The 27,100-nt window shown below is 45.3% G+C and overlaps 1 protein-coding gene across 1 annotated transcript in view; it reads right to left on the reverse strand.

The window, feature by feature from the left end:
• The window catches only part of LOC138268114 (mucin-3A-like), a 247,055-nt gene that overhangs the window by 111,171 nt on the left and 108,784 nt on the right, over positions 1 to 27,100 (reverse strand). The window contains exon 3 of the mRNA XM_069217504.1: positions 19,538 to 19,738. Within this exon, the coding sequence (XP_069073605.1) occupies positions 19,538 to 19,738 (201 nt within the window). The remainder of the gene's footprint in view (positions 1 to 19,537; positions 19,739 to 27,100) is intronic.

A 27,100-nucleotide genomic window follows, 5' to 3' on the forward strand; every position in this document is an offset into this window, starting at 1 on the left:
TGCTGGCACACTGGACTGCTCTGAGTGGCCAGTGCCACCAGGTGACGTCAGAAACTCCTGCTGATAGGCTCCTTGAGGTGTTAGTAGCCTATCCTCTCTCCTAGGTAGCCAAACCCTCTTTTCTGGCTATTTAGGGTCTCTGTCTCTGGGGAAACTTTAGATAACGAATGCAAGAGCTCATCCGAGTTCCTCTGCATCTCTCTCTTCACCTTCTGCCAAGGAATCGACTGCTGACCGCGCTGGAAGCCTGCAAACCTGCAACATAGTAGCAAAGACGACTACTGCAACTCTGTAACGCTGATCCTGCCGCCTTCTCGACTGTTTTCCTGCTTGTGCATGCTGTGGGGGTAGTCTGCCTCCTCTCTGCACCAGAAGCTCCGAAGAAATCTCCCGTGGGTCGACGGAATCTTCCCCCCTGCAACCGCAGGCACCAAAAAGCAGCATTACCGGTCCCTTGGGTCTCCTCTCAGCACGACGAGCGAGGTCCCTCGAATCCAGCGTCTCTGTCCAAGTGACCTCCACAGTGCAGTGACTCTTCAGTCCACGTTTGGTGGAGGTAAGTCCTTGCCTCACCTCGCTGGACTGCATTGCTGGGAACCACGACTTTTGCAGCTACTCCGGCCCCTGTGCACTTCCGGCGGAAATCCTTTGTGCACAGCCAAGCCTGGATCCACGGCACTCCAACCTGCATTGCACGACTTTCTAAGTTGGTCTCCGGCGACGTGGGACTCCTTTGTGCGACTTCGGGTGAGCACCATTTCACGCATCCTCGTAGTGCCTGTTTCTGGCACTTCTCCGGGTGCTATCTGCTGCTGAGAGGACTCCTTTTCTTGCTCGACGTCCCCTATCTCTCCTGGTCCAATTTGCGAGCTCCTGGTTCCTCCAGGGCCACAGCAGCATCCAAAAACGCTATCCGCACGATTTGCAGCTAGCAAGGCTTGTTGGCATTCTTTCAGCGGGAAAATACTTCTGCACGACTCTCCACGGCGAGAGGGATCCGTCCACCAAAGGGGAAGTCTCTAGCCCTTTTCGTTCCTGCAAAAACCTCAGCTTCTTCTATTCAGTAGAAGCTTCTTTGCACCCGCAGCTGGCATTTCCTGGGCATTTGCCCATCTCCGACTTGCTTGTGACTTTTGGACTTGGTCCCCTTGTTCCACAGGTACCCTAGATTGGAAATCCACAGTTGTTGCATTGTTGGTTTGTGTCTTTCCTGCATTATTCCTCTAACACGACTTCTTTGTCCTTAGGGGAACTTTAGTGCACTTTGCACTCACTTTTCAGGGTCTTGGGGAGGGTTATTTTTCTAACTCTCACTATTTTCTAATAGTCCCAGCGACCCTCTACAAGGTCACATAGGTTTGGGGTCCATTCGTGGTTCGCATTCCACTTTTGGAGTATATGGTTTGTGTTGCCCCCATCCCTATGTTTCCCCATTGCATCCTATTGTAACTATACATTGTTTGCACTGTTTTCTAAGACTATACTGCATATTTTTGCTATTGTGTATATATATCTTGTGTATATTTCCTATCCTCTCACTGAGGGTACACTCTAAGATACTTTGGCATATTGTCATAAAAATAACTGTGTATTGTGTTTTCTTATGATATTGTGCATATGACACTAAGTGGTAATGTAGTAGCTTCACACGTCTCCTAGTTCAGCCTAAGCTGCTCTGCTAAGCTACCATTATCTATCAGCCTAAGCTGCTAGACACCCTATACACTAATAAGGGATAACTGGGCCTGGTGCAAGGTGCAAGTACCCCTTGGTACTGACTACAAGCCAGTCCAGCCTCCTACAGTTTCTGCTTCCTCTAGGACCATTTTTTAGGGTCGAGCATGCGTTTCGCTAGCGAGACGTTTTAGGAATTAAAAAGGGCTCGGAGCCCCTTCCACGTCACGTCAGTGTCTTTCATTGGTTCGTGGGCTTGCCTGTTAGAATGTGCTTGATATCACTAGTGGAAGGCACGCATACGTCATGCCTTTTCCGGTGGTTAGCTCTTCTCGAGCGCATCGACCAAGTACAGAAAACATACGAGGCTAGCTGTTTTCCATCCGGTTCGTGGACTACTTTTTCTCTATTTTCGCAGCGCGATCTCGCTTGGCAGAAGTCGAGCGCTTTGCATAATATCGACCCTGTTACACAGTTAATTGCACTTTTTCCGGTTACGTACATAATTGCACTTTTGCCGATAAGTTTCATTACGAGTGAACTGTAGCAGCGCGATCGCGCTGTTTTTTATCTTTTGTTGGCAGCACGATCTCGCTTTTTTCCATCTGGGTGTGCCCCAGGTTTTTAGAAACTGTGTTATTCCTGTGACCAGTAGGGAAGCCACATTAGAAGCTCCTTGTTCAGACGATGCGTGAGTGATTGAGGTCAGTGGCGTAGCGTGGGTTGTCAGCACCCGGGGCAAGGCAAGTAATTTGCGCCCCCTAACCCGGGGCAAGGCAAGTAATTTGCGCCCCCTAACCCGTGGATTTTAGCACTCGAGTCTCTTCCAAGATGTTGCGCCCGGTGCGGCCGGCCCCCCCTGTACCACCAACGCTACGCCACTGATTGAGGTAGACACCAGTTAGCCGCTCCGTCCCTAGCACCCCCCACTTCCCCGTGAACTGCACATGAGGGAGAGTGCTTTACATTTCGCTCCTGGAGAAGCTAGCAGGCTGGCAAGATGAACTTGCATTTCTCCTCAAGGGGAGGCGCTATGCACTCTCCTTGGTTCTTGTTCTGCTTTGTGGCAACATTTTAAAGTTCATACAAAGTAGCGGCTTCACAGCGCTTCTCATTCCCCTACAGTTCAATCTGCGCTCCTAGGCCTCAACCCACTCTTCCCGTTTTAGGTACATGTGGTAAGTGACCCTTTTGCTCACTGCAGCCTGTCTGATAATTAACATACAGCACCAGAAACCGAAGTTCCTCTTGGTGCTTAAGTGCTGAATAGTATTATTTAATCGACCACAGAAGGATGAAAGGCCGAGTTAACCCTGTTAAGAAAACAATATGCAGATTATACCCAAATTTCAGCAGAAAAGGCTAATCCCTGGCTTTCAATACCAGTTTAGGTAAAAGGATACTTGCATCTGCCAGTTCGTGCAGAGGTGGTCTGTAAAAAGGGTGTTTTTACACTGATTGGTGCAAACATTTGTGCGCCAAAAGGCGCATAATAACCTGTCAGATTCACTTAAGTGTGGTTTGACGGAGGGATGCCCTGCCTTTGCACCAGGAGAGCATAGCACAAGTGCATGCGCCCCGTCTCCCATTGCAGTGCCCCGTGCACCAGTAGAATATAGTAGACATGTACCTGGCCCTGTGCCACTATAATGTCCCTTGCACCAGAAGAATTTAGTACAAGTGCACGGGCCCCTTCCCCAACTTCTGTGACCCCGCACCTGTAGATGTAACACAAATTCACTCGGCCCTTCCCTCACTGCTTTGCCCCGTGCACCAGTAGATATAGCACAAGTGCACACGCCCCTGCGCACACTGTAATGCCCTGCACCAGTGGATGAAGCATAAGTGCACGCCCCTTTCGCCCACTGCAGGTTCCCCTACAGTAGTTATAGCACGAGTGCACGCGCCCCTTCCCCACTGCAGCGGCCCGTGCACCTTTAGATACAGCACAGGTACACGCGCCCCTTCCTCACTGCAGGGTCCCGTGCTCCAGTAGATAGAACATAAATGCATGCACCCCTTCGTCCTCTGCGGCGTCCCGTGCACCAGTTGATACAACACAAGTGCACGCGCCCCTTCCTCACTGCAGGGTCCCGTGCACCAGTAAATAAAGCACAAGTGCCCCGTCCCTTCGCCCACTACAGCGTCCCGTGCACTAGTAGATACAGCACAGGTGCGCGCGCCCCTTCCTCACTGCAGGGTCCCATCCACCAGTAGATAGAACACAAGTGCACGCGTCCCTTTGCCACTGCAGCGGCCCGTGCCCCAGTAGATAGAACATAAGTGCACGCGCACCTTCCACACTGCAGTGTAGGGTGCACCAGTAGATAGAACATGTACGCGCCCTTTCGCCCACTGCAGGTTCACTTGCACCAGTAGATATAACATAGGTGCACATGCCCTTTCACACAGTGCAGCTACACTTGCACCAGTAGATATAACATAAGTGCACGCGCCCTTTCGCCCACTGCAGTTCGTTCATTCCCGGGCCCGCTTTTCAAGGCCCGTGTTAGGCTCCAGTTAATCCGATGCAGAGTTAGCGCTGGAGAATGCGCGGAGGCCACAACGTGGGAGCGAGATCACTGCCCTTTGCCAAGCCAGGGTGTGAAATAGTAGTCACTGCCCGAGAGATGGGGGTCACCCTTGAGCATACCCAGGAAATCTCAGGCTTTCGGCCGTCGTCTGAGAAATTGTGGGTCAAACCTTAGGCGTTTAAGACACTGAACTATCGAGGGTGCCTTCAGGCCAGCAAGAAACAATCGCCTTTCACAGTCGCGGTTTGGTGGCAAAAGAAAGCCATACTTGGGGTGAGGTGGATCTCTCAAGGGTCTGTGTCCGGTGCAAATGCACCTGTGGCCCCATCGATAGTTCCAACCTGTTTTCAGGTCCGGAAATATTTCACAGTGCATTTCTTCACACTAGCTAAAACAATATTGTTTTCAGCATTATTAAACGTTGGTGTTTTCTAAATTTCTTTGAACGTGCTGCTTAATAACTACACGTACGAATATCTTACGCTTGACAATAAACCGCCTGTTTTATAGAGTTGGTTTAAAATTGGGGGTATGTGTTTCACTCAACATGGACAGTAGGAGCTCAACACATGCACCGTGCTCTCCATGTTAACCTCCTAGATGGACGTGTGTTGTATAAAAACTGTGTAACATAACAAGGATACCCCCTTCCCCATAGGCCATGCCTGACCATACATTACTGGGGCTGCTTCACCCAGGTGGGCTCAAGCTCAAACATTGCCATGAATGCGACTTTGACTTTGGCTTTTCGAGACACAAAATAGTAAAATTCAGCCAGGTTTTTAGGGTATCCTCAATAAAAGCGCCTGAGAAAAATTCACCTTGCGTGCGTTTTATTGGAAATGATTTGCATATTTGATAGTTATCCCGATTTTCGGAGTGTATTTAACTATTCACAGAATCAATAAACCAAATTTAAATAAGCCATGTTTTTTAGAGACTCTCCACTTGGAAACGTGGACACAAACCACAGTCAGAGATCCAATATGGCTGCCTGTTTTTGAGAAGACCGCAAGGAATTTACAGCCAGATTTACAAGAAAGTGGATCATCAGCTGTGATGCGCCACTTTTCTTGCACCCCCGTAACAACACCATGTGTGCGACATATCTACAATACGGTGCACCATGGCGCACGTTAGGACAACAGCGTCAAAATGTATTGGGCTATTGTGATACTTTGCAGGATTAGCACCATGAATTGTGGTGTTAATCCTGCAAAGTAAAGGAAGGCCCATTGAAAGTAATGGGCACATCATTTTAACACCTGCTCTGAGTAAGCATTACAAATGACACTAAAAATGGCAGAATGAAATTTTGTAAATTTCACTGCACCATTTTTACTGGCCTCCCTGCGGCGGAACGCCCCCTTGCATACATTATATAATGTGGTGCAAAGTGGCGCAATGCATGCATTGCGCCACTTTGTAAATATATAGCGAAGGAGAATGGCCTCCTTAAACCCATGTTAGCATTGAAAAAATTACGCTAGTGTGGCGCTAAGAGGCGCTAGGGCATTGTAAATCTGGCCTTTAATGTGCCCAACATACCCCTGAGGACAGCTTTGGCCAAACCCACAACAGCATGCGAATAAATAAACACCTAAGCATAGATGGTACCATAAACAATGGGATGGTTACTGTTTCACTTAGGTTCCCTCCACCTTGCATCTAGAGCCACACCTTTGTAACGTCATTAAGTTCTCATGTGTGTCATAATGTGTCACAAACATTTTACTTTCCAGGGGACCCCAGAGCGGAGAGCGGTTGATGCATCGAAACCTAGATATTTAACGCACATTAGGGCTACCTACAGTAAATCTACAGACCATGCTTTGTCGCTAGACCAGGGATTGGTTAGGTTTCGCCTTCCACACAGCGCAGTCTGTCTGGTTGTGAAAGTCTATGGTGAACTTGCAGTGGTCTTAGAGGCCGCCCATTGCTTACCATTGGTTGGCTTTATTTTCTCTCAGCTTGGTTATTATACTTTGCCTTGTGTGGATTTGCCTTCTTTTTCTCTGTTTGCCCCTTCCCTGGAACATAGCCTCTTTACTTGTCTCCTTCAACCACTTACTTTTCAGAAACTGCATTTTTCTTTTTAGGGTCGAACGCGCAAGCGCTCTAGCCTGCTGTAATCTCTCTGTAGGTTTTTAACCACGCCCGCTGCACGCCCATCATTTTTGTTGGTTCGTGGGCTTGCCTTAAAAAAATCGCTTGCTTTCATTTGTGAAAGGCAAGAAAACGTCATGTCGCGAGCGCACCAACCAACTACTGAAAACATACGAGGCTCCATGTTTCCGTATGGCTTCTGAACGAATTTTTCTTTTTTTTACTTCCTACACAGGGTGATCTCGTTGGGCAGTAGTCGAGCTCTTTGAATGACATTGGCCTTGTTACACGTATAATTGCACATTTGCCAATACGTTTGACGGCAAGCAAACTTCTGTTTCCTTTTGTGTATTTCTTCATGCTCATGGCGTGGCCCTTTAAATCGGATCGCTTATGTAAAACTGTATTAATTTTCATTTTCAATTTATTTGGCAATAAAAGTCCAGTTAGGACTTTACAACCCTAGTAGCTCTAAGTTGAGCAAATGCGAGACCCATTGCATTGCAAATGCTTCTCCCTATTGTGATTTTCACTAATTGCACTCTTTTCTAAATGCTATATGCCTATTTCTGCATACTAGTGTATATAATTTGTGTATTACTTACCTCCTAAGGGAGTATAGTCTCTAATGGTATTTTTGGTATTTGTGTCACCAAAATAAAGTACCTTTATTTTTGTAACACTGAGTGTTTTCTTTCATGTGTGTAAGAATGGTGTGACTATAGTGGTATTTCATATGCTCTGCATGTCTCCTAGATAAGCCTTGGCTGCTCATCTACAGCTACGTCTAGAGAGCCTGGCTTCCAGACACTGCCTATACTAAACTAATAAGGGATACCTGGACCTGGTATAAGCTGTAAGTACCATAGGTACCCATCACACACCAGGCCAGCCTTCTACAAGGGCCATGAACAAATAGCCAGAAATTGATTAAATGCATAGCATTTGCATTTAAATATTAAAACTGCAGACAAAAATAATGTATGAGGTTGGGGTCAAATGCCAGTTGAAAATACTTTTACCTGCTGACCCTTCTCATTTACTTCTAGCCTCATCTACCAGACAGTGGGATTAGATCCTTTACAATGATTAACATTTGTTGGCTATATTGTCAATCTCATCTGCTTGCTTCTTATGCAATGCTTTACCTTCCTCTTCTTGTGTTTACCCCTTCCTGGAGCGTAGCACCTTCACCAGTCTTCGTTTTGGATGGCTTGTGTTTTTTCAATGTCCACATTCAGGGAACATATTTTTTTCTTTTTCCTTCAGCGTTCCTTGAGAGTGCATATGTTTTCACATGGTTCTCCTCCTATCAAAGACTTACCTTCATACACTCTTTCAGAGTAGAGCCAATGAAAGTGACAATATAGCCAACCATGACCCCAACATCCTCATACATTTATTTTGTCTACAGGTTTAGTATTTAAATTCACCCAGTGAGTGGGGCCATCTCCTGACCTCTCCCCAAATGACAAGGCAAACCTGCAGTTTTTGTGGGTCCTACTGCGAAGAGCCCCTCAATCTTAAAATCTAATATGAGAAAACCCTTCTGTCCTTGTACAGAGAGCGTGTGCCCACCAAGAGGAGTTGCCAGGTGAAATCCCCTCCTCCTTGGTTACTCCAACCCAGTTCTGGAGCAGCTTTCCTTTCACTGGGTTTGGTGTCTGCCTGACTTGAAAGACAAAAGATGGGTCCTGTTCAGTTGTCACCTAACATTTGCTGGTGATGAGGATGCCACTTTGAAGTAAATTAAATCCCAGGCACAGCTGGTGTTCTTGCCAGAGAACAAATACATTCACAAGTATCTCTGCTCTGGGTGCAGTTTCACATCTCACCAGGGATCATCAGTCACTGGCCTCAGTCACTGGCCTTCTGCTTATGCAAATTAGGCTCCAGGGGTTTTAGACAGGGAAAAGGTAATTTCTAGCTGGTCCTAGCCTAGGATAGCAGAATCAATTATTAATATTGTTTCAACATATTTCTCTATGGGTCAGCCAGCCATCCTACATTAAAAATAGCTTGTGGGTGTTAGGCAACTTTAAGGACATTTTAACTTCAAATTGATACATATCCTACTTTTAAATATCATGCACCTAGGTTTGTGACCTACACAGCCAACAAAGGAGTGACTTAACATTTAACCCCTTGGGTGTCATGGATATAACGGTTACAGGACGTAATCGGTAAGTCCTGCAGGGGGAGTGCTAGTGCTCCTCCCGTGGGCCTCCTCCCCTGGGCAGGGATGGCAGGGGAAGCGCTTCCCCTGCCACCCGACCCCCCACCCCAGTGATATCTGATGACGTCAGCGCACGATCACGCGCTGATGTCATCAGAGGTCGGACACATCGTACTAGAAGCATGCCTTCCAGCGCGACCCGAGAAGAAACTGATTTATTTCTCCTTTGAATGGGAGGAAGGGGGCAGGTCAGAGAGGCATCGGAGAAAAGGAAAGGCTTTTCCTTTCCTCCGATCTGTCTTTTAGCATGCAGCACATTGGGAGCAGATCGGCCTATTTCTATTAAAGCCATCTAGCACCAAGGGGGGCAGAAACCACTTAGGCACCAGCAATCGGTGTGTGTGTTTTGTTTGGGGGGGGGGGGGGTGCTTGGGCAGGGGTCGCTCCCCACGGGGGCACATTACTGTTGACCATTTCTATCCACCTTGGGGCATATCAGCCTATTCTTGTAAGGCCCATCTGCCCCCAAGGGGGCTGAAAGCCCCCTAGACACCAGGGAAGAATTGTTTTGAAAAAAGAGGGTACATAAATGGGAACAAAGTTGTTTTACCCACCAGTGGGCAGATGGGATAATTACCCCAGATCCCCTCCCGGGTGGGGGGGGGGGGGGGCTCTGGCCAAAAAGCCTACTAGATGCCAGGAAATAAAAAAAAAAATAGAGGGGTGGGGGCTGCCAACCAGTATGGGCATGGTTATGGCCCCCTCCCCAACTGAAGGGGGTAACAGTTTTTCAGCCTCCCCCTCCCCGGCAAACTAAAGGATCTTGTCCCAACTGCAAACAAGAGGACATTTTACATTTGGGCCAAGAGAGCTTGGCTAACTCTCAATATCGTCCCACTTAGAATGGTGAGCAGTTGCACTTTTTGGACTTTGGGACACTGCCTCCTAGAAAAATCTACCAGACCTAGAAACATCTGAAAACTAAACATCTGGGTGAGTCCAGGGAGGTGTGCTTCACATGTACCCCACACCATTTTCTTACCCACAATGCCCTGCAAACCTCCAACTTGCTTGAAATTACACATTTTCCCTCCCTTTTTGTGAAGTAACCTTTCTCGAATCCACAGGAATCCACAAAATTCCTACCACCCAGCACTGTCACATCTGTACCGATAAAAATTCTGCCCCACTTGTCAGGCTAAAAACATATTTTTTCCAAAATGCCCTTTTGGACCAGCTTTGGTTCCCTTTCAATTTCAATATGTTTTTAGCCCTTCCCTGTCACAGGCACTTGGCCCACCTATACTAATAAGGTATAATTTTTATTGGTAGACCAAGGGAAAAGTTTGGTGGTAGGAAATTTGTGCTGATGCGGTGATCCCACACAGAAATGTGAGGCAAATTTGTTTTTTTTGCTAAATGTGAGTTTTGAGGAGGATTCTGGTTAAGAAAACACTGGGGATCCATGCAAGTCACACCTCCCTGCACTCCCTCGGGTGTCTAGTTTTCAGAAATGTCTGGGTTTGGTAGGTTTCCCTAGATGGCTGCTGAGTCCTGTACCACAAACGCAGGTGCCCCCTTCCATTTTGTAATAGATAATTTTGATGTGTCCTTGGTGTGTTTTGGGGCATTTCCTGTCGCTGGCACTAGACCTACCCACACAAGTGTGGTACCATTTGTATCGGGAGACTTGGAGGAATTCTGGGTGGAAGGAAGTTTTTTGGATTCCCTCTGATTTCAGAACTTTCCATCACCGAAATGTGCGGACAAAGTGTTTTTTTTTTTTGGCCAAATTTTGAGGTTTACAAAGGATTCTGGGTAACAAAACCTGGTGAGAGTCTCACAACTCACCCCATCCTGGATTCCCCTAGGTGTCTAGTTTTAAAAAAAGCACAGGATTGCTAGGTTTCGCTAGGTGCCAGCTGAGCAAGAGGCCCAAAATCCACAGCTAGGCACTTTCCAAAAAACGTCAGATTTCAATGTAAAAATGTGATGTGTCCATGTTGCATTTGGCAATTCCCCGTCACTGGCACTAGGCCTACCCACACAAGTGAGGTACAATTTTTATCGTGAGACTTGGGGGGAACACAGAATAGAAGAACAAGTGTTATTGCCCCTTGTCTTTCTCTACACTTTTTCCTTCCAATTGTAAGACAGTGTGTAAGAAAGAAGTCTATTTGAGAAATGCCCTTTAATTCACACGCTAGTATGGGGACTCCTGGATTCGGAGATGTGCAAATAACTCAACACCTTGTCTTGTGCCCATTTTGGAAATAAAAGGTTTCCTTGATACCTGTTTTTCACTTTTTATATTTTACCAAATGAACTTCTGGGTACAATGAAAACCCATTGCAAGGTGCAGCTCGTTTATTGGCTCTGGGTACCTAGGGTTCTTGATGAACCTACAAGCCCTATATATCCCGCAACCAGAAGAGTCCAACAGACTTAACAGTACATTGCTTTAAAAATCTGCCATAGATGGAAAAAGTTACAGAAGAAAAGGTGGATAGAAATGGCTGTTTTTTTTTTCAACTCAAATAATAAAAATGGGGTATGTCCCAGTAAAATGAAACAATTGTGTTGAAAAATGTGGTTTTCAGATTCAAGTCTGCCTGTACTTGAAGACTGAGAATATGGTGAGTTTAGCACTGCAAACCCTTTGTTGATGCCATTTGCAGGGGGAAAAACACCTGCTTTCTTCTGCAGCACTTTTATTCCCATTTTCCCCCAAAAATGACATTTCAGTTGTATTTTGGCTAATTTCTTGGTCGACTCCAGGGGAACCCACAAACTCTGGGTATCTTTAGAATTCCTAAGATGTGGGGAAAAAAAAGGATGCAAATTTGGCATTGATAGCTTATGTGGACAAAACGTTATACGGCCTAAGTGCAAACTACCCAAAATAGCCAAAACAGGATTGGCACAGGAAGGGTGGCATGGTGAGCAAAAGAACAATGGGTTAAACCCTGATCTGTGACTGGGGGTGAGTGTTTGAAAAGTTTCAGCACTCCACCCATCATCCGTTTGTGTTACTTAACTTTACATGCCATGGGTGTACTATAGGCTCTATAAGCTATGACCTTATAGGAAAATTACACATGCCAATTGTGAAAATCAAAATGCAGCACACATAGAAAGAGCAAAAAACGAGGAGAAATGAAAGAATTTCTCCTCGTTATGCTACTCTAACGCCACCCCTTGGGTGGCATTATATTGTGGCGCTGCCTCAGGTTTCTGAAAACTCGTAACTCTGAGGCAGCATCAAAATGCAATGGGTGCTACTGTGGCATGCCCACAGCAACACCCATGTGCAATGGGTGTTGCTGTGGGCATGCCACAGTAGCACCCATTGCATTTTGATGCTGCCTCAGAGTTACGAGTTTCGAGTGGCCCCTTCCACGCAAAGTTCTGCGTGTGAAGAGGCCGTATTTCCAAGGTGGCGTTAAGCCACAAAAAGTGGCTAAACGCACCCTTGTAAAAACTGTGCAGTGCATAGCGCCACCAAAGTTTCACTAAAAGTGACTCTCTGGTGGTGCTAGGGGCTCTTAAAAATATGCCCTAAATTCTTCTCAAGTTACCAAACTGTCCTCACTATTTTGGTGATAAGGCTGTGCCATTTTTGTCCCATTTAAATGTTTAACAGTGAACACCTGGTTGTGATCAGAAATTTAAGTCACAATATAATTCAGTTATTGGTGGTATCTTACTAAAGTTAGGAACTGTGGTAATTTATAGGGTGATTTTACATTGAATATGCCTATCTTCTAGTGGGGCATGAAGCACTATGATTAAACTAATTTGGCTTTCTCTCATGATTTTTTTTCATGTAAGTTCCGGAAAGTGCTCCAGGAGCTGATTTGAGGATACCTTTTCTATAATTTCAACGGGTGGGCAAAATATTCTGTTTGGCCCACAGAATTGGTGGAATTTTGGCCACTTCGCTCTTTAAGGTGGAGTTCTGGGCAAATTCTGCCAATTGCTATGTGGCGAAATTTTGTTTTCTACAAAGGTCCAGAAAAAGCAAGTTGGTGAGCGCGAGTGAGATTTGGCATCCCCTAACATGATTTTCTAACGCAGGCAGCCGGCAGTGTTCATGGTCAGAGGGTTGCAGCGCGAGTACATTTTCTGCAACTCAAGTGGATTTTTTACTTGAGCAGCAGCAAAATCATCTCAAACGGCTGCACGCTCTTGTGCAATGCATTGTACAGTTCACACCAATTTTAAGTGCTTTTGAGGGACCGGCACTAAACTGCAGCATGAGCTGCATATTTTCCATTTGTTAGTGGAATTACACAGAATCTCATTGAGTTTTTCTATAACTCTGCAGAATTCTGCGGAGTGAAACTCTGCAAGTTCTTCCCACCCCTAATATGTTTACAAATATCTTAGTAAGATATGTGAGCAAAACATGTGCTTCCAAAAGCAGCATCAGTCTGTCAGTTTATTGCCCAGTGCCCTACTACAGCTTCAAATGAGTTCTAATGAACAACTAGAGTGCTGACAATTCTGTATTCCTGACAAGTGTAAGGCACATCCAAACTCCATGCTGCTAGAATCAGAGCTGTTGATTTTTTGTTTTTTTTTGCCGTTTTATATATCTTGTGAACTCGACTCAAAGGTATTAGAGTGCTTTACATGAGCACAAGTTACATTACACAAAGACACATTCATATTTGGTAGTCACGGGTAGATTAAGTAATTTGCACACAATCACAGGATGTTGAGCCAACACAAGAACCAAACCTGGTTCCCTAGCTCCAAAGTCTGAAGCTCTGGCCTTTTAGCTACACCCTCATCCTCGCATTTCCTATGGAGGGCACAGTAGTAAATTAACAAATAGAGGTGTTTCATTGTGTCATAGAACTGGCTAGTGCTCTAGAAAACTAACCTTTTATAAATTTGATAAATTCTCTACTATAATTTATAATTATTTATAAAATTATTATTTTACTCTACAAACTCTCATATACCTTCCTCATCCCAGTGTTTTGTTACAGCTTCACCAAAGAAGACTAACATTATTTATTTGTTATAAACAAGGGGCACTCCTGAACGCCATTTTATTGGAATTGCTGAAAATAAAGCCTTTCTGGTGTTGTGAGCTATATGTTAACGCAGATAGCAAACCAGCTGCTTAAAACGCATGTGAGTAATTTGAGGCTTGTTATATATTTTTAAAGGGTATAAAAGTAGTTAACGAGAGCGGTCCATGCCATTCCAGCATTCATTTTCTACATCTGTGTACTCAAGCTAATAATCATCTCTGTTACTTAAAACCTCCCTAATTTTAAAATAATATATTTTAGCTCTACTCAAAGTTTTTCTCTAATCTTACACTGAAATGTAGGAGTAGATTTTTTTTAGAGGTGAAGGAAGCTATTTACAAACAATGGGAGAAAAATCCTCTAAAAGTTCCTGTTTGGACATCTATTTTTTCTGTTTACTTTTTCCCACTTCCTCCTGCCAATAGTCACATCTCATTGCATGAATTTGCACTGGTTACAACATACTTTTTGGTTTGAATTAAATATGAAAAAATGATTAAACACATGCAAAAACATATATCAGTCTATAAAAATGTTTTATAAATATATTTAAACGTATGCAACATTGTAAATCAGACAAAAAGACAATGGGATAGAGATTTTAAAACATTGGAGACTGTCATGGGCTACACAATTTCAGACTATTTAAATATCCAATATAAATTAATAGCAAATGAATGTTTTTGGGGCATCGTTTATTCTTTATATCAGAAAGTGGAGCTGCCTAGTTAAGAAACAGTTTATTATACATATTCAGCCTTCTGCTCAGGAAAGTCTGTGGGCAAGAGGGCCTCTGAACTGCCCATGCCATGGGTATGGCCAGGGCCTGGGCAGTGCAGGGGGCCCCTGTGGCTCCCGGCATGGGAAACGTCCTTAACAACACGTTGGAAACAATGGGGGCATTACCCACGCAAGCTTAACAATGCTTGCAGGAACAACGCATATTCAGCCTTCTGCTCAGGAAAGTCAATGGCTCTAAAAGTGTTAGCTCTAGCAGCATGTCCCACAGTGCAGATGCATTCAGAGAGGTAGATGAAGAGACTGTTGTCTTGACAGGGAGATGTCCTGAGAAAAAGATGTAATTATAAATTGTTTGGTCTGTCTCAGATACTGAACATGAATCTCCTGGGAAGCTATCACCTGACTTTGGGCCTTATTATGAGTTTGGCGGTCTCACAGCAGGATCACCAAACTTGTGGGAAACAATACCACTGCCTGGTGTGTCCCCCCCCTCCCCTTCCCCACCCAGGGTATGCAATGTTCCCACACGGGCTGACTAGTGGGAACACTGTAGTATGCATTTGTTGATGGCACAGTGCTACTATATTGGTCTCACTCCCTTAAGGGAGCTAAGGCCAATTCCGTGACACACTGCATCCTCGGAATGCGCACTGTCTGTGGGCAAGGGGGCCCCTGTGGGCAAGAGGGCCTTTGAACTGCCCATGCCATGGGAAGGGGCAGGGCATGGGCAGTGCAGGAGCCCCCCGTGGCCCCCGGCATGGGAAACGACCTTAACAACGCATTGCAAACAATGTAGACGTTTCCCACGCAAGCGTAACAATGCTTGCTGGAACAACGCATGGCTTTTTCTGTGCCTTAACCAAGCATGTGCCAAACTATGCATATGTATGGTTAAGGCACAGAAAAAGCCATGCGTTATTCTTGAGAGGATGTTGTGAGGTAAGTGGGGCTGGGGCAGGGTTGAGGGGGTCAGAGGCGAGCTATTTTAATTTTAAGGGGCGGGTGGAGGGGTATTTTTTTTTTAGGCCTTTTTTTTTTAGGGGTGGGAGAGGGGGGGATTTGGGTATTTTTTCATTTAGAGCTTAGGGTGGGGTAGTTTATTTTTAATGGGGTGGGCAAGGTTTATAGCAGGGCAGGAGGAGAGAAGAGGAGGAACGATTGGGAGAGGACGCAGTGAGCTAAGTTTGGTTGGGCCAGGGTTGATGGGTAGTTTTTAGCGGTGGGGGTGGATTTAGGGCTTAGGGTGGGTGGGGATGTCGGGGTAGTTACGTTTTTAGGGACAGAGGTGGGTGGGTCGAGGAAATTTCGTTTTTAGGGGCAGGGTGGGGGTTTGGGATAGTTTTAGGGCTTTTAGGGTAGTTTACTGATTGGGGGATGGTTTTAGGGCTCAAGGCAGGTAGGGGATCGGGGTAGTTCAGTTTTTATGGGTTGGGTGGGGGGGGTCGGCTAGGTTTTTTTTTTAGGGCTCAGTACCGATGGGGGTAATTTAGTTTTGTGGGGCGGGGGTGGCAGGTCAGGGTAGTTTTTTTTTATTTATTTTTTTAGGGCTCAGGGGTAGCTTTGGGCCTCAGGGCAGGTGTGGGGGTTGTATGATAGAACCATGCATGCCATTCTACATACTGTTTCCACATATGCCTTTACTAGGCATGCTTTTGCAACAACATTTGTTGTAAAGGCATTCGTGGTAAAAGCATGCGTGGAAACGACACAGTCGTGGTTCCGACCGTGTTGTAAAGGCATGTGTTGTTCCTGCATGCGTGGTTCTGTCATGCAACCCCCGGCACTGGCTTTGCACCAGCCTTCTCATGGTGGAGACCCTACTCAGTGAAAAACTGAGTTGTAATAACCCAGGTGGCGCTGAACTCTGCCCCGCCTTGACTGAGTACAACTCAGATCGCTGTTGGACTGTCTGTGACCACGTTTCTGGTGGAGATGGCAGTCCCATGGCGGGTCTGCCCGCCAGGGTTGTAATGCTGCAGTCAGACCTCCACAGTTGCGGTTGTCCGACCATCAGCGCAAGGCTGGCGGTCTTTGGACCACCAGTCTCTTAATGAGGCCTTAAGAGCTTATCAAACCTTTCTGTCACCAGTGATAGGGTGAAATGGGACTGAGTGACAGTTTTTATGATGTCATGTCCAGGAGGGGGAGGGATATGGGAAGCAATTGGAAAGGATGAAGATGAAGTCATTTTTGGGGAGTAGAGCAGATCATAAATCAGTGCTGTTCAGGTTGAATTGAAACTTTGTTTCCCTGGTTACAAACAAATAAATGCCAGCAAGGGATAACAAAGGCTCTGCAATATGTATTAAAAGTTGAGGGATATTACACAGATCTCCAGGAGAACTGTAACTGCCTCTGTAACTAGCTAGATTCATGATTCCGGCTTGTAATCTAGTTGGCGGCAATGCTGTAGGTTGAAGGGTTCCCCAGCACCCTCGCAATGTTCACTGTCTGCAAAGCAGACAGTGAACCCTGCGATGGTCCTGGCCAGGGGGACCCATGTACTGCCCATGCCAAGTGCATGGGCAGTGCAGTGGTCCCCCGGGGCTCCCTGCACCCGTTCTCTGCCAGCCTTTTTATGGAGGTGTTACCACCATGAAATCGCTGGCGGAGAACGAGGTCATAATCCCCAGGGCAGCGCTGCCTTGGTGAATTAGGACTGCCACAACCGCCAGACTGCCAGGATCTCTCATCCTGGCAGTCCGACCGCGGCACGAACATGACCCACGACCGAGTGGGTCTGACCGCCATCTCGAGTCTGGCAGTCTACTGACCGCCAGACTCGTAATGGCCCACTCAGCCTTTATGTTGCCGATCACAAAGAAAATAGCTAAGCTATTGTCTTGTGTTAACAAAGCAGGGCAGAGATGTGCTTCAGTCAAGAGACTCATTTCACAAAAGCTCATTTCTATCATATAACGAGAGCTAGATAGCACACTTGATTGGACACTCCAATGAAGGGTAATCATTCTGTTCCATGTCAACAACAAATTTGTTCTGTTTGCTAAACATAAAAATGCTTGGGATTGAGGTTTGATAGCATTGTGTAAATGTCAGGCTTTTATAGACTTCTTATTATGATCTAAAATAGGCGACATTGCACCCAGGAGTTTGAATTGCCGTTATCTGAGTTGTCTTTGCCTTGGTAGTAGGCGAGAGTTTAATGTTTCATTAAGTGGCACTAAAGACTTCCATCAATGGAGGGATGAAGCAAGATTGTCCGTTATCCCCATTTTACCCTCTCTTTATATTCAACATTCAGCAGTTCTAATAATGAAAGGCGGGCTGAGATGGTTTTGGTGGAAATCATACAGGGAAAACATTCATGAAAACTGCACTAGAATCTGCCAGAGAGCTTTTCTCATTGTCAGGTTTCTTATTATAAGATCAACCTCTGTGAAACAGGGATGTTGCACTGGAATGATGTAGAAGTTAACCACAATGACTGGGAAGAATTATCTTAGAGTATCAAAGTTTCTTAAAAATTGGGTTACTTGGGTCCCAGTTACTTACAAATTGGGAAGATATTTGTGGATACAATTCAAGGTTTTAATTTCCAATCTACATCAGAATTGTATTTCCTTGTTTTACTACCAGTCTAAAAAATATTTGTGCTCAAACTGACCCCAGTTTCAACTATCATTTTCTTTCAGTTTTAGGTGAGAGGTTTTGTAAATATTTGCTTTTGTTACTTGAGTAGGTTGTTCATGCATTTGGGTTACCTGGATTATCAGGTAGGATAACTTTCAGGACAGCAAAATGCTATTTAATGCAATAGCTTCTGACTACCAGGTATCTTCAAAAGCAGAGAAAAGAACCTCTGTATTTCCACTTTCTAAGCTCACCTAAATCCCTTGGATTCAGAGATTCTCCGACTGGCTTTACATATTAGACATGACCACTGTGGTGTCTGGCATATATCTGGGCTACAGAACCATTTGCTCAAGATAGTCTTTAATCTAGCCATTTCTTAATTGTATTATGTCTCCCAGTGATGTATTCTAATATGCCCAATTTCATTCATTTGGTGGATGAGTCTGAGGCTCTGGCGAATGAGAATGTAATTTTTGTATTTACTGCTTACTGAATCAGAAACTTTACTTGGCTTTGTTTACACAAAAGAATCCATATGTACTCATACCCTCCTTGAATTTTTAGTTCCAGATGGACACTTTTGACACATTTTTTAAGAGTGTAATCAATGGTTGTCTTTGAAGAATAATTAAATAGATTTACAGGCAAATCTACCAAAGATTCATCAACAGTATATATGCTTATTTGGGAGTAAATCTTAGTTGGACCTGAGCATTCTCTGTCTTTGTTTTGGGACAAGATTGATGTAAATATTCATGATTAGAATACCCTCACTTCCTTCAATGTTTTATTAAATTTTAATGGGAAAGCCTTTGAGAAATGGACAGGAAGGGTCAAAACGTATGGCACCACACCTCCAGACATGTTTAAATATTGTTGAATGTTTAAGTGATAACCCAGCTAAGGTCTCAAAACCAAGAAATGTCACAGCAATTATACACCAAGGAGCATATTTATAAGCCCTGTGTGCACGGCAGTGCACAATTGACCCTGCTGAGCTGCACCACAGGGAAAGGGCAAAAATGCACTGTATTTACAAGATAAAGTGCATTTCTGTCCTCCCCCCTACGCTTGTGCATAAATTGCAGCCTAGCTCCAACGCATGCACAGTTCCGCCATGATGCAAGGGTGTCTTTATTGTAAACAGGATTGTTTTTGTGCAGGAAGGCACAACTTCATGCACAAAAACCATCCCGAGAGGCATTTTCCTCTTTCTAAGTGGGCTGAAGAATGCAGCATACATGAAAGGTGACAACAAGGAGACATAAAGACTTTAGGATATTTATCCTCGCTGCACTTGCCCCGGGAAGTCATACACTTTTGATGCATTCCCAGGTTTACAGATTCTTGTAAATCTGGGAATGCGTGAATACTCATGGGTGTTGCATGGGAACACCCACTATGTGCCCATGGTACGCCTCCCTGACACAGTGTAAGGCAATGCAGTGACGAATAATAATAACACCAATAATAACAATAATAATAATACTATGCATGCTATTAGCATTAGTATTACTCAGATCAGCGCGTTCCCGGTTATTGCACATAGCTCAAGCAGCTCACCAAGAGAACAAGGACATGTTTCTGTTCAAGCGGCTCGTCTGCTGGTGCTGTGAATCCCCCAAGCTCTGACAGTGATCTAGTAATGAAGTCATAGCCATGCTTACCGACGTCGATCTCATTCAGAGGATATTCACACAGTTCCCCGTAGAATTGTTCGGTACATATACATTTTATTTCATCCAAGGTCCCGCCGTTCTGGCACACTTTCACGCGATTTTCACAAGCTTTTCCACCATAACCAGGCTGGCAGTTGCATGTATTGTCAGTGTTGGATAAACTCCCTCCATTCTGGCAAATCAATGTTTCTGCAATAAAAAAAAAAAACATCACCCGCTTTTACCTGCAGTCCTAGAAAGCGTGCGAGGCGTACGTGCTGTGCAAGACGTAAGTGCCCCCCCCCCCCCCCCCCCCGGTCCGCTCTTAAAAGATGAAATCATTCATTCTCAGTAAAGAGGTCTGGCTATTCCAAGCGCAGACCCCGATGTTCGTTCTAGTGCTGAATATGCCTATTGGCGCAGCAGTGCCCTGCGCCTGTTTTATGTCTAGGCACTACATGATTTCAGGGCGCGGACCACGCAGCCTGTGCTTCTAGAATCATGTCATTGTGTGAGCGGCGTTTCCCGCGTGAGTATGAATCTGCGGTGTCCCCCACTAGCGAACCAGATGGATACAAAAGTGGCCACATTTGCAAATCATGCTAATGTTGAACTGTTAAAGACGCGCTATATGGCTATTTAGCAAGGTATGTGAGACTGCATGTATTGTTATTTGCTGCAGGCAATGTTAGGGAAATGGGCAGTAAAACCTGCCCCACATATTCATAAAACAGGTCCAGAAACAGCTAAAAATCCAGTCCACTCACTGATCTATCGGACCGGACCACAGGGCACTGCCTGACTGCCCTACAGACCAGTTTGACCCTCCTTATTACTGTAATTGGGTGTTAACCTGGTACTAATAAGGTGAAAGCTTTTCCCACTTAGTGTTATCGCTAAAAATGACCAAACAATTAAGTAATACTATCATATGTGAGCCGCATTATGCAGCATAAACTGCCTTCTCTTGCTGCGTGAACTAGTCAACCTTGCTGCATAAACTGGTTCTCCCCTCCTGCATAATTTTAGTGTGCCTGGCTTTTCTATTCTGTGCCATCAGCTGTGCCATCCTCTGCCTCAACAACGCATTTTTGCCAACTGCTTATCATGTTCTCAATGATGATGAAAAACAAAGCAAAAAAGAAACCACACATACTGAAACGCACCTACATAGAGACAATTGTTCATAAGTTAACTTCTGGGCATTCAAATACCCAAATGAAAAAAATCAACCTGTATGTTTGTTTATTTACTTACATAAATTAATCAGCTTTGTTGTAAAATATTCATGAAGTTAACTAGAAAATTTGGAGTCCGTGGGATACTCTGTCAAAATGTGACTGCTATAATGTTTGCCTTACTACAAGTGCCACAGGGTGTAATGCACGTATAATAAGCTGGATGGGATATCTGCCAAGGTTTGGACAGAATACTAGTCCACCAAACTCTAAATAAGACCCTTATTATTGGATGGTTTACATATGCATCCTTTCTTACCTTACATATCAAGGGATATTGCATGTTAAGTGATGCTGTATTCTGATGGAAGGGTACCTTTGATCTTTTGTACCCAGTGTTGACATGTGAAGCCCTTTTCATGTCTCCAAAAAGACCACTTGTGGGGGTTTCTAGAAGAGCCACTACAGATGACTTAGAAGCTCCATAAACCAGACTTCACTTTAGGCAGAAATGCATTTCAATGTTCTCAACTAGAAGATTATCCCAGGTTTTTCATTATTTAAACTAGATGGTGAAAGGATTTCTGGGTTTATCCAGCGATTTGAGATGTCCTTTAAAGAGATACATTATTAACTTGTTGTGGAAGTGGAGGAAAGATTGAGCTTGGCGAGTCAGGTTTGAATGGTGATCCTTGGAGTGGACGACCATTAAGTTATTGATTTCCTAATTTCTTCTTCTGATCTTCACAGGTCCAGGAGAGGTCTGTATGGAGTTCACTCCTCTGTCCTGTACTAGTCTTTGGGTGGATGGTAAGCCTTTATCTAATCATTAAACCAGTTCTAGTCAGGTCCTCTATGCCCTGTGGGTTTGGTGCCAGCCTGAGAAGAGAGACAAAGAGGAGACAGGCTTGGTGTGAGATCCATTTGCCCATGGTAAAGTAAACATCCTTTGAAGCTCAGGAAAGGGCAGGTCACAGTCCCCCAGGCCATACTGTCAAGGAAGCAACCCCCCTCCCATATCCAGGGTCCTTTGTCTACTGCCTAGGTGAAATATACATTTCACATTGGGAAGCCATCGGGAGTTAGGTGACAGCTGGACACCTGCAGGAAAGAATATTAGTATTAAAATGGAAAGTTAAAACTTTCTGAAAGTGTCATTTGCAAAATAGTAATCTAAAATCCGACTTGATGATTAAGTGAGATTTAAATTACTATTAAAGTAAGTTCTTGAACTTACTTGTTCTAGCTACTCAGAAAACCGAATTTAGCACTCATTAAAGGTAAAAATGTAAATCTTTGTAAACCTGTGGAACAGCTAAGGGAGGAGCCAAGAGGCTGTACCTCTAGGTGGCTCTGACAAACTGCAGTGCTGGGCCCCCACCTCAGGCCCCCCTCTGGCAGTGAGCTATCCCAAAAACTAGCAGAGACACCCTCTCCCCCTGCGGGACAAGGACCAAAGGAGCTGAAACCCCCAATCACACCCCCCCCCTTCCGCGGGTGAATTGTGCATCAGACCGGGAGCACGGCGTGGGCCTGGCTGGGCCTGTGCCACACGGACTACAGACTGTGGAGCAGATGTCCTGAGATACGGTGGCCAAAACAAAAAGGTGAACGGAGGAAAGCTGGCCCACAGGTGGTGAGTCGTACAGAAGTGTGGCACTGACAGGGGACAGGTGAGACATAGAACGGGACACCAGAGGTGCAGACCAGCTACGGGAAGTAGCACGGTGCTTTGGCTGGCTGGCGGTGAAGAATTGATGCTCCGCACCCTGCATCACACAACTAGAGCCTCAGGTACATGCTGTGGGGCACCCTCTCCAACACAAACAGGAATATAGAAGGATTGATACCCTCCCAGTCGAGGTGAGGGAGGGGCAGTGAGCCCTGCGGCTGACTGACTTCTGTCTGGGAGGCCCTGGGGCAACTGCCACAAAAGTGTGGCAAGTGGTGCCACGAATTAAAATAATGCAATGGTAGATGAAGTGAATGTGTGTCCACCCTAATGCACAGTGGAAGCAGGCAGATGAATTTTCTCCTCCCATGTTTTGACACAGCTGGTTTGCAATTGAATGGGACAGAAACAGAGTACTTGGTGCACTACTGCTTGACACTAGGTGGTGTGCATATAGGGAAGGAAGCAGGTGAGAACTTCTAGGGGAGGACGACCGAAGCACCCACAGACAAACATACAACTGTGCATGGATCCCGATGACATCTTGCTGATGGTGCCGCACTGCATGGCTCTGTGAAGAGACATAGGGAGGGTCAGTCTCATTATGCTTTGGATACTGAGACTGACCGCTCTGGGTGCAAACACTGTTGATATACGTGGGGTGTTTCCAGGAGGTAGCAGGGACCGGGCTATCCATATCCGACCCCCTGTTGACCACTGCTTCATAGAAGGGTGCAAATGCCTCCAAAACTTAAGGGAGGCCTGGGGGCGGCCTTGAAGACCCTACACACTAATGAACAGGGGCTAGCTAGAATGGCACACAGTGCTGTACTTCTGGACTGTACCAAACCAATTGCAGAGAAACCTGATGGGGTGGCTCAATGGTGGTGCTCTGGGAACAAGAACCAATGATATGGATGAGGTGTTGGGCACAAATACCATGCAATTGGCTGATCAGAAAAGGCAGCTACAGGCACAGGAGGCTAAGATTGCAGATTTAGAGGACAGATCAAGGTGTAACAATGTCCACATTCTGGGATTTCCAGAGGGGACTGAGACTACCCTAGTGGAACAGTTTCTTTAGTCCTGTTTGGTCAAGATATTGCCCGGACTGGGGAATGATGGGGTACTACTGGTGGGAGGTTAACCTAAGCCAGGACCACCCACCAAGAATGTTGATAATGCGGATGTTGAAGTAGAAGAACACTATGAATATACTACTAGAGGCATGCTAAAAGGGCAACATGGAATACAATGGGAACAGAATCTCTTTTTACCCAGCCTATGCTGTAGCTACTCAATGGAGCAGGAGATTGTTTATGGAAGTGAGAGACAAAGGATTACACAACACACAGTTGCCACTGGTGCACCTTCGCATAGACTTCCATGGAAAAAGACACTGCTTCGACACTGCAGGGGATGCCATGCAGTTTGTTGAAAGCCATTGATTAGTGATCAGATGACAGTCATGTAACTACTGATATGAAGCAGTGGATGTGGGAGGAGGAGGGGCATACTGATGTTAAGATGTGCAAGCTTGAGGGGGGCACTATAAACTGGATTGAGAATGTGATATGAGCTGGAAGTGACTATGGCAGTATACGCAAGCATAGCTAAACTTTACATGTGTTTGAGACCCTGGGGTGAGGCCACTGTGGTAACCCCACACGGGGACTCTAGGGGCAGCACTCCAGGCGAGAATAGAATGTGTGTTGTTGAGAGGGGAATTGGGGAGACATAGTATGTGTTAATTGTACAGGCTGAGTTGGGGACAGCCACATGGGGGGGGGGGGGGGGGGGGGGAAAGGGAATGTTCAAATGTTCTAGTTTTTTTGTTTAGAGGGCATGGGCATCAGAGAACCTAACGGAGGGGCATAGGCTACACACATTGTGTAGCCGGACCAGTGCGATCGTACTGAGGCGCACAAGAGATTCGAATAATACACACATGGGGGTAACTGCACTGCCACAGGTTGTTTAAGGGGATACAGAATCCAATTAAGAGGCAAAGAATTTGGTTGTATGTGCAAAAGCAGAAGGCGAAAATAGTAATGTGCAGGAAACACATTTGTTGCCACAGGAACATGAGAAGCTACGATTCAAAATGGGGGGCAGCTGTGGTACTCTAACAGTACATTTTCGGCAAGGGGGTGCTGTTATGAGTAGAAGTCAGGATCCCACTCAGAGTATAAGTTGAGTTAAAGGCAGCAGATGATCAATATGTGTGCATCATAGGTAAAATAGGGGTAGGCCCACAGTGCTCTTAAATACGTATGCCCCTAACATAGATACTCCTGACTTCTTTGATACAGTGGGGCACACCCTAACACCGTTTGCGCACTATGATATACTTTGGATGGGCGATTGCAATTATATACTAGATAAGCATTTAGATGGCTCCAGACCCAATCCTAGACCTCTCAGTCTGTCCTCCAGGACCCTCTTAGAGGGCATCAATATACTTAACCCACTAGAACCATGGAGAGCACAGCATGGTGACACGAGGGGGTAATCTTTTTATTCCCCTCCACAAGGGACATTCTCTAGGATAGACTATGCATTCACCCACCTTCAACAAGTTGGCCAGTGACAGCTGCAGCCCTGAGCACTATTTGATCAGGCATATCGGGAAGAAATAAGGGAGGCCATACAGTTGTTCTTCACAGTTAATACATGCACAGTAGAATCAGCTCGAGTGCTGATGTAGGCCATTAAGGTCTCTATAAGAGGGAAATGTTTGACAACATCTTATGGGGTACACAGGTCCCTGGGACGTACAGTTACAACCCTTGAGCAACAAATAATGTATATTGATAGACAGGCCACACATACTGCGAAGGTATGGGAGATACGACAAAGAATGCAGGGGGAGTTAGATGAGGCCTGGAACACACTTGGGAAACATGACTACAAGATGTAAACAGAAACGGTGCACGAACATGGTGACCATCTGGGTAGACTCTTAGCCTGGCTGGTCAACAGGGAGAGAGGTGGTAATGCTGTGGTTCCTATCAAAGATGCCCATGGAGTATCTCTGACCACCCAAGATGACATTCTGCATTTTGCAGAATTCTATTGACAGCTATATGCACAAGCAGACCAGGATGATGAGGCAGGAATTACGACTATACTAGATGAAGCACATATCCTCATGATAGATGCAACATCACAGAAGACACTGAATGCTCCAGTTGAGTAATCTGACATCAGATGGATGATTGAAAGCATGAACATAGGTAAAACACCAGGTATGCACTGCCTTAGTGTAGAATTCTACCAGGCACATGCAGTCCTATTGTGGGGACCGCTGCTGGCAATGTACGCAGAGGCCTTTGAGAAGGGCGTACTCCCAGAGTCATTGCAATAAGCCAATATCGTAGTGCTGCCCAAGAAAATCTTACTGCCCTATATTGAAGATTAATGTGGATGCAAAATTATTAGGGAAAATATTGGCACACTGTCTGTCTAAAGTGGTTGACGGAGTCAGGCATGCAGATCAATTGAGCTTCAGGGGCAGCCAAGCTATCATCACTAATACTCAGAAGGCCTTTTTGATTATGGAACAAACAAAAAGGGGGAACGGAGCCTTGTGGGTTGGCCAGTTTTGTGTCACAAAAGGCATTTGACACTGTAAACTGGGCATTCATGAAGCAGGCACTACGCAGATGTGATTTAGGATCAGACTACTTAAAATGAGTGGTGCTACTTTACACAAACAGCAGGTCCAGAGTGATGGTAGTCTATAGGGCTTCTGATTACTGGCCAATCGAGAGGGGGACCTGGCAAGGATCCTCCCTTTCGCCATTGATAATCAAACTACTAGTCTGACTTACACGCTCCAGGCATGAGGACGCTGGGATAATAGTGGGAGGCAAATGGAAGGTTATATCACTTTATGCGGATTATACATTACTAATAATAAGGAACCCAAATGACACATGATACAATAAAGGCAGTGGGATCCCACTCAGGATTTAAATTTATTGCAGAAGAGTTCATACTTTATCATATTCAGAAGGCTGAGCCTATGAGGATGAACCTCACCATTATTAAAGTGCAGACAACGCCTGTTAAATATGTAGGAGTGAACCTAACCGCAGATGTGACTGAAATGTACATCTCAAATGTAGGAACACTATTAGATAGTGTGAAAAAAGCATGTGAAAATGGTTAAAATTCCCCCAATGTCATTGATGGGACGAATAGCAATAAGCAAGATGATAATGCTCCCAAGGACATTATATGAACTGCAGCACATGCTAATGCGCATCCCTGAGTCCTGTTTCCGTAGACTAGATAAATTGATACAATTACTATACTGGGGACACAGGAAAGTGCAAATCAGCCTGGAGGTTCTGTGGCTTACTTGGGATGGCGTGGGTCTACCAGCACAGAATTTTAAGATATATTAGTAGGCTGGTCATCTTCAACATGTGATACAGTGGTTCCAGAATGAAAGGACAGACCGTCTTAAAGGGATGCTCACCAGATTAGTCAGACCCTGAAAATTATTAATGTTACCTCTGGCAACACACAAAATCAGATTTTACCTCTCAGAATAGGTTAGGACCAAGCGATGAGATGGGAGGGGGAGGCATACATCTTACTAGAGCAGTTATTGCCCTGGCACACGGACATAAGTCCCTCCACACCACTACACCTGAAACAAAGTGGGGAGGACACTGCCCATGGAGCTTGGAGTACAAATGATAGAATGTTGAA

Source organism: Pleurodeles waltl, chromosome 12 (assembly GCF_031143425.1).
Source record: "Pleurodeles waltl isolate 20211129_DDA chromosome 12, aPleWal1.hap1.20221129, whole genome shotgun sequence".
Taxonomy (NCBI): Eukaryota; Metazoa; Chordata; class Amphibia; order Caudata; family Salamandridae; genus Pleurodeles; species Pleurodeles waltl.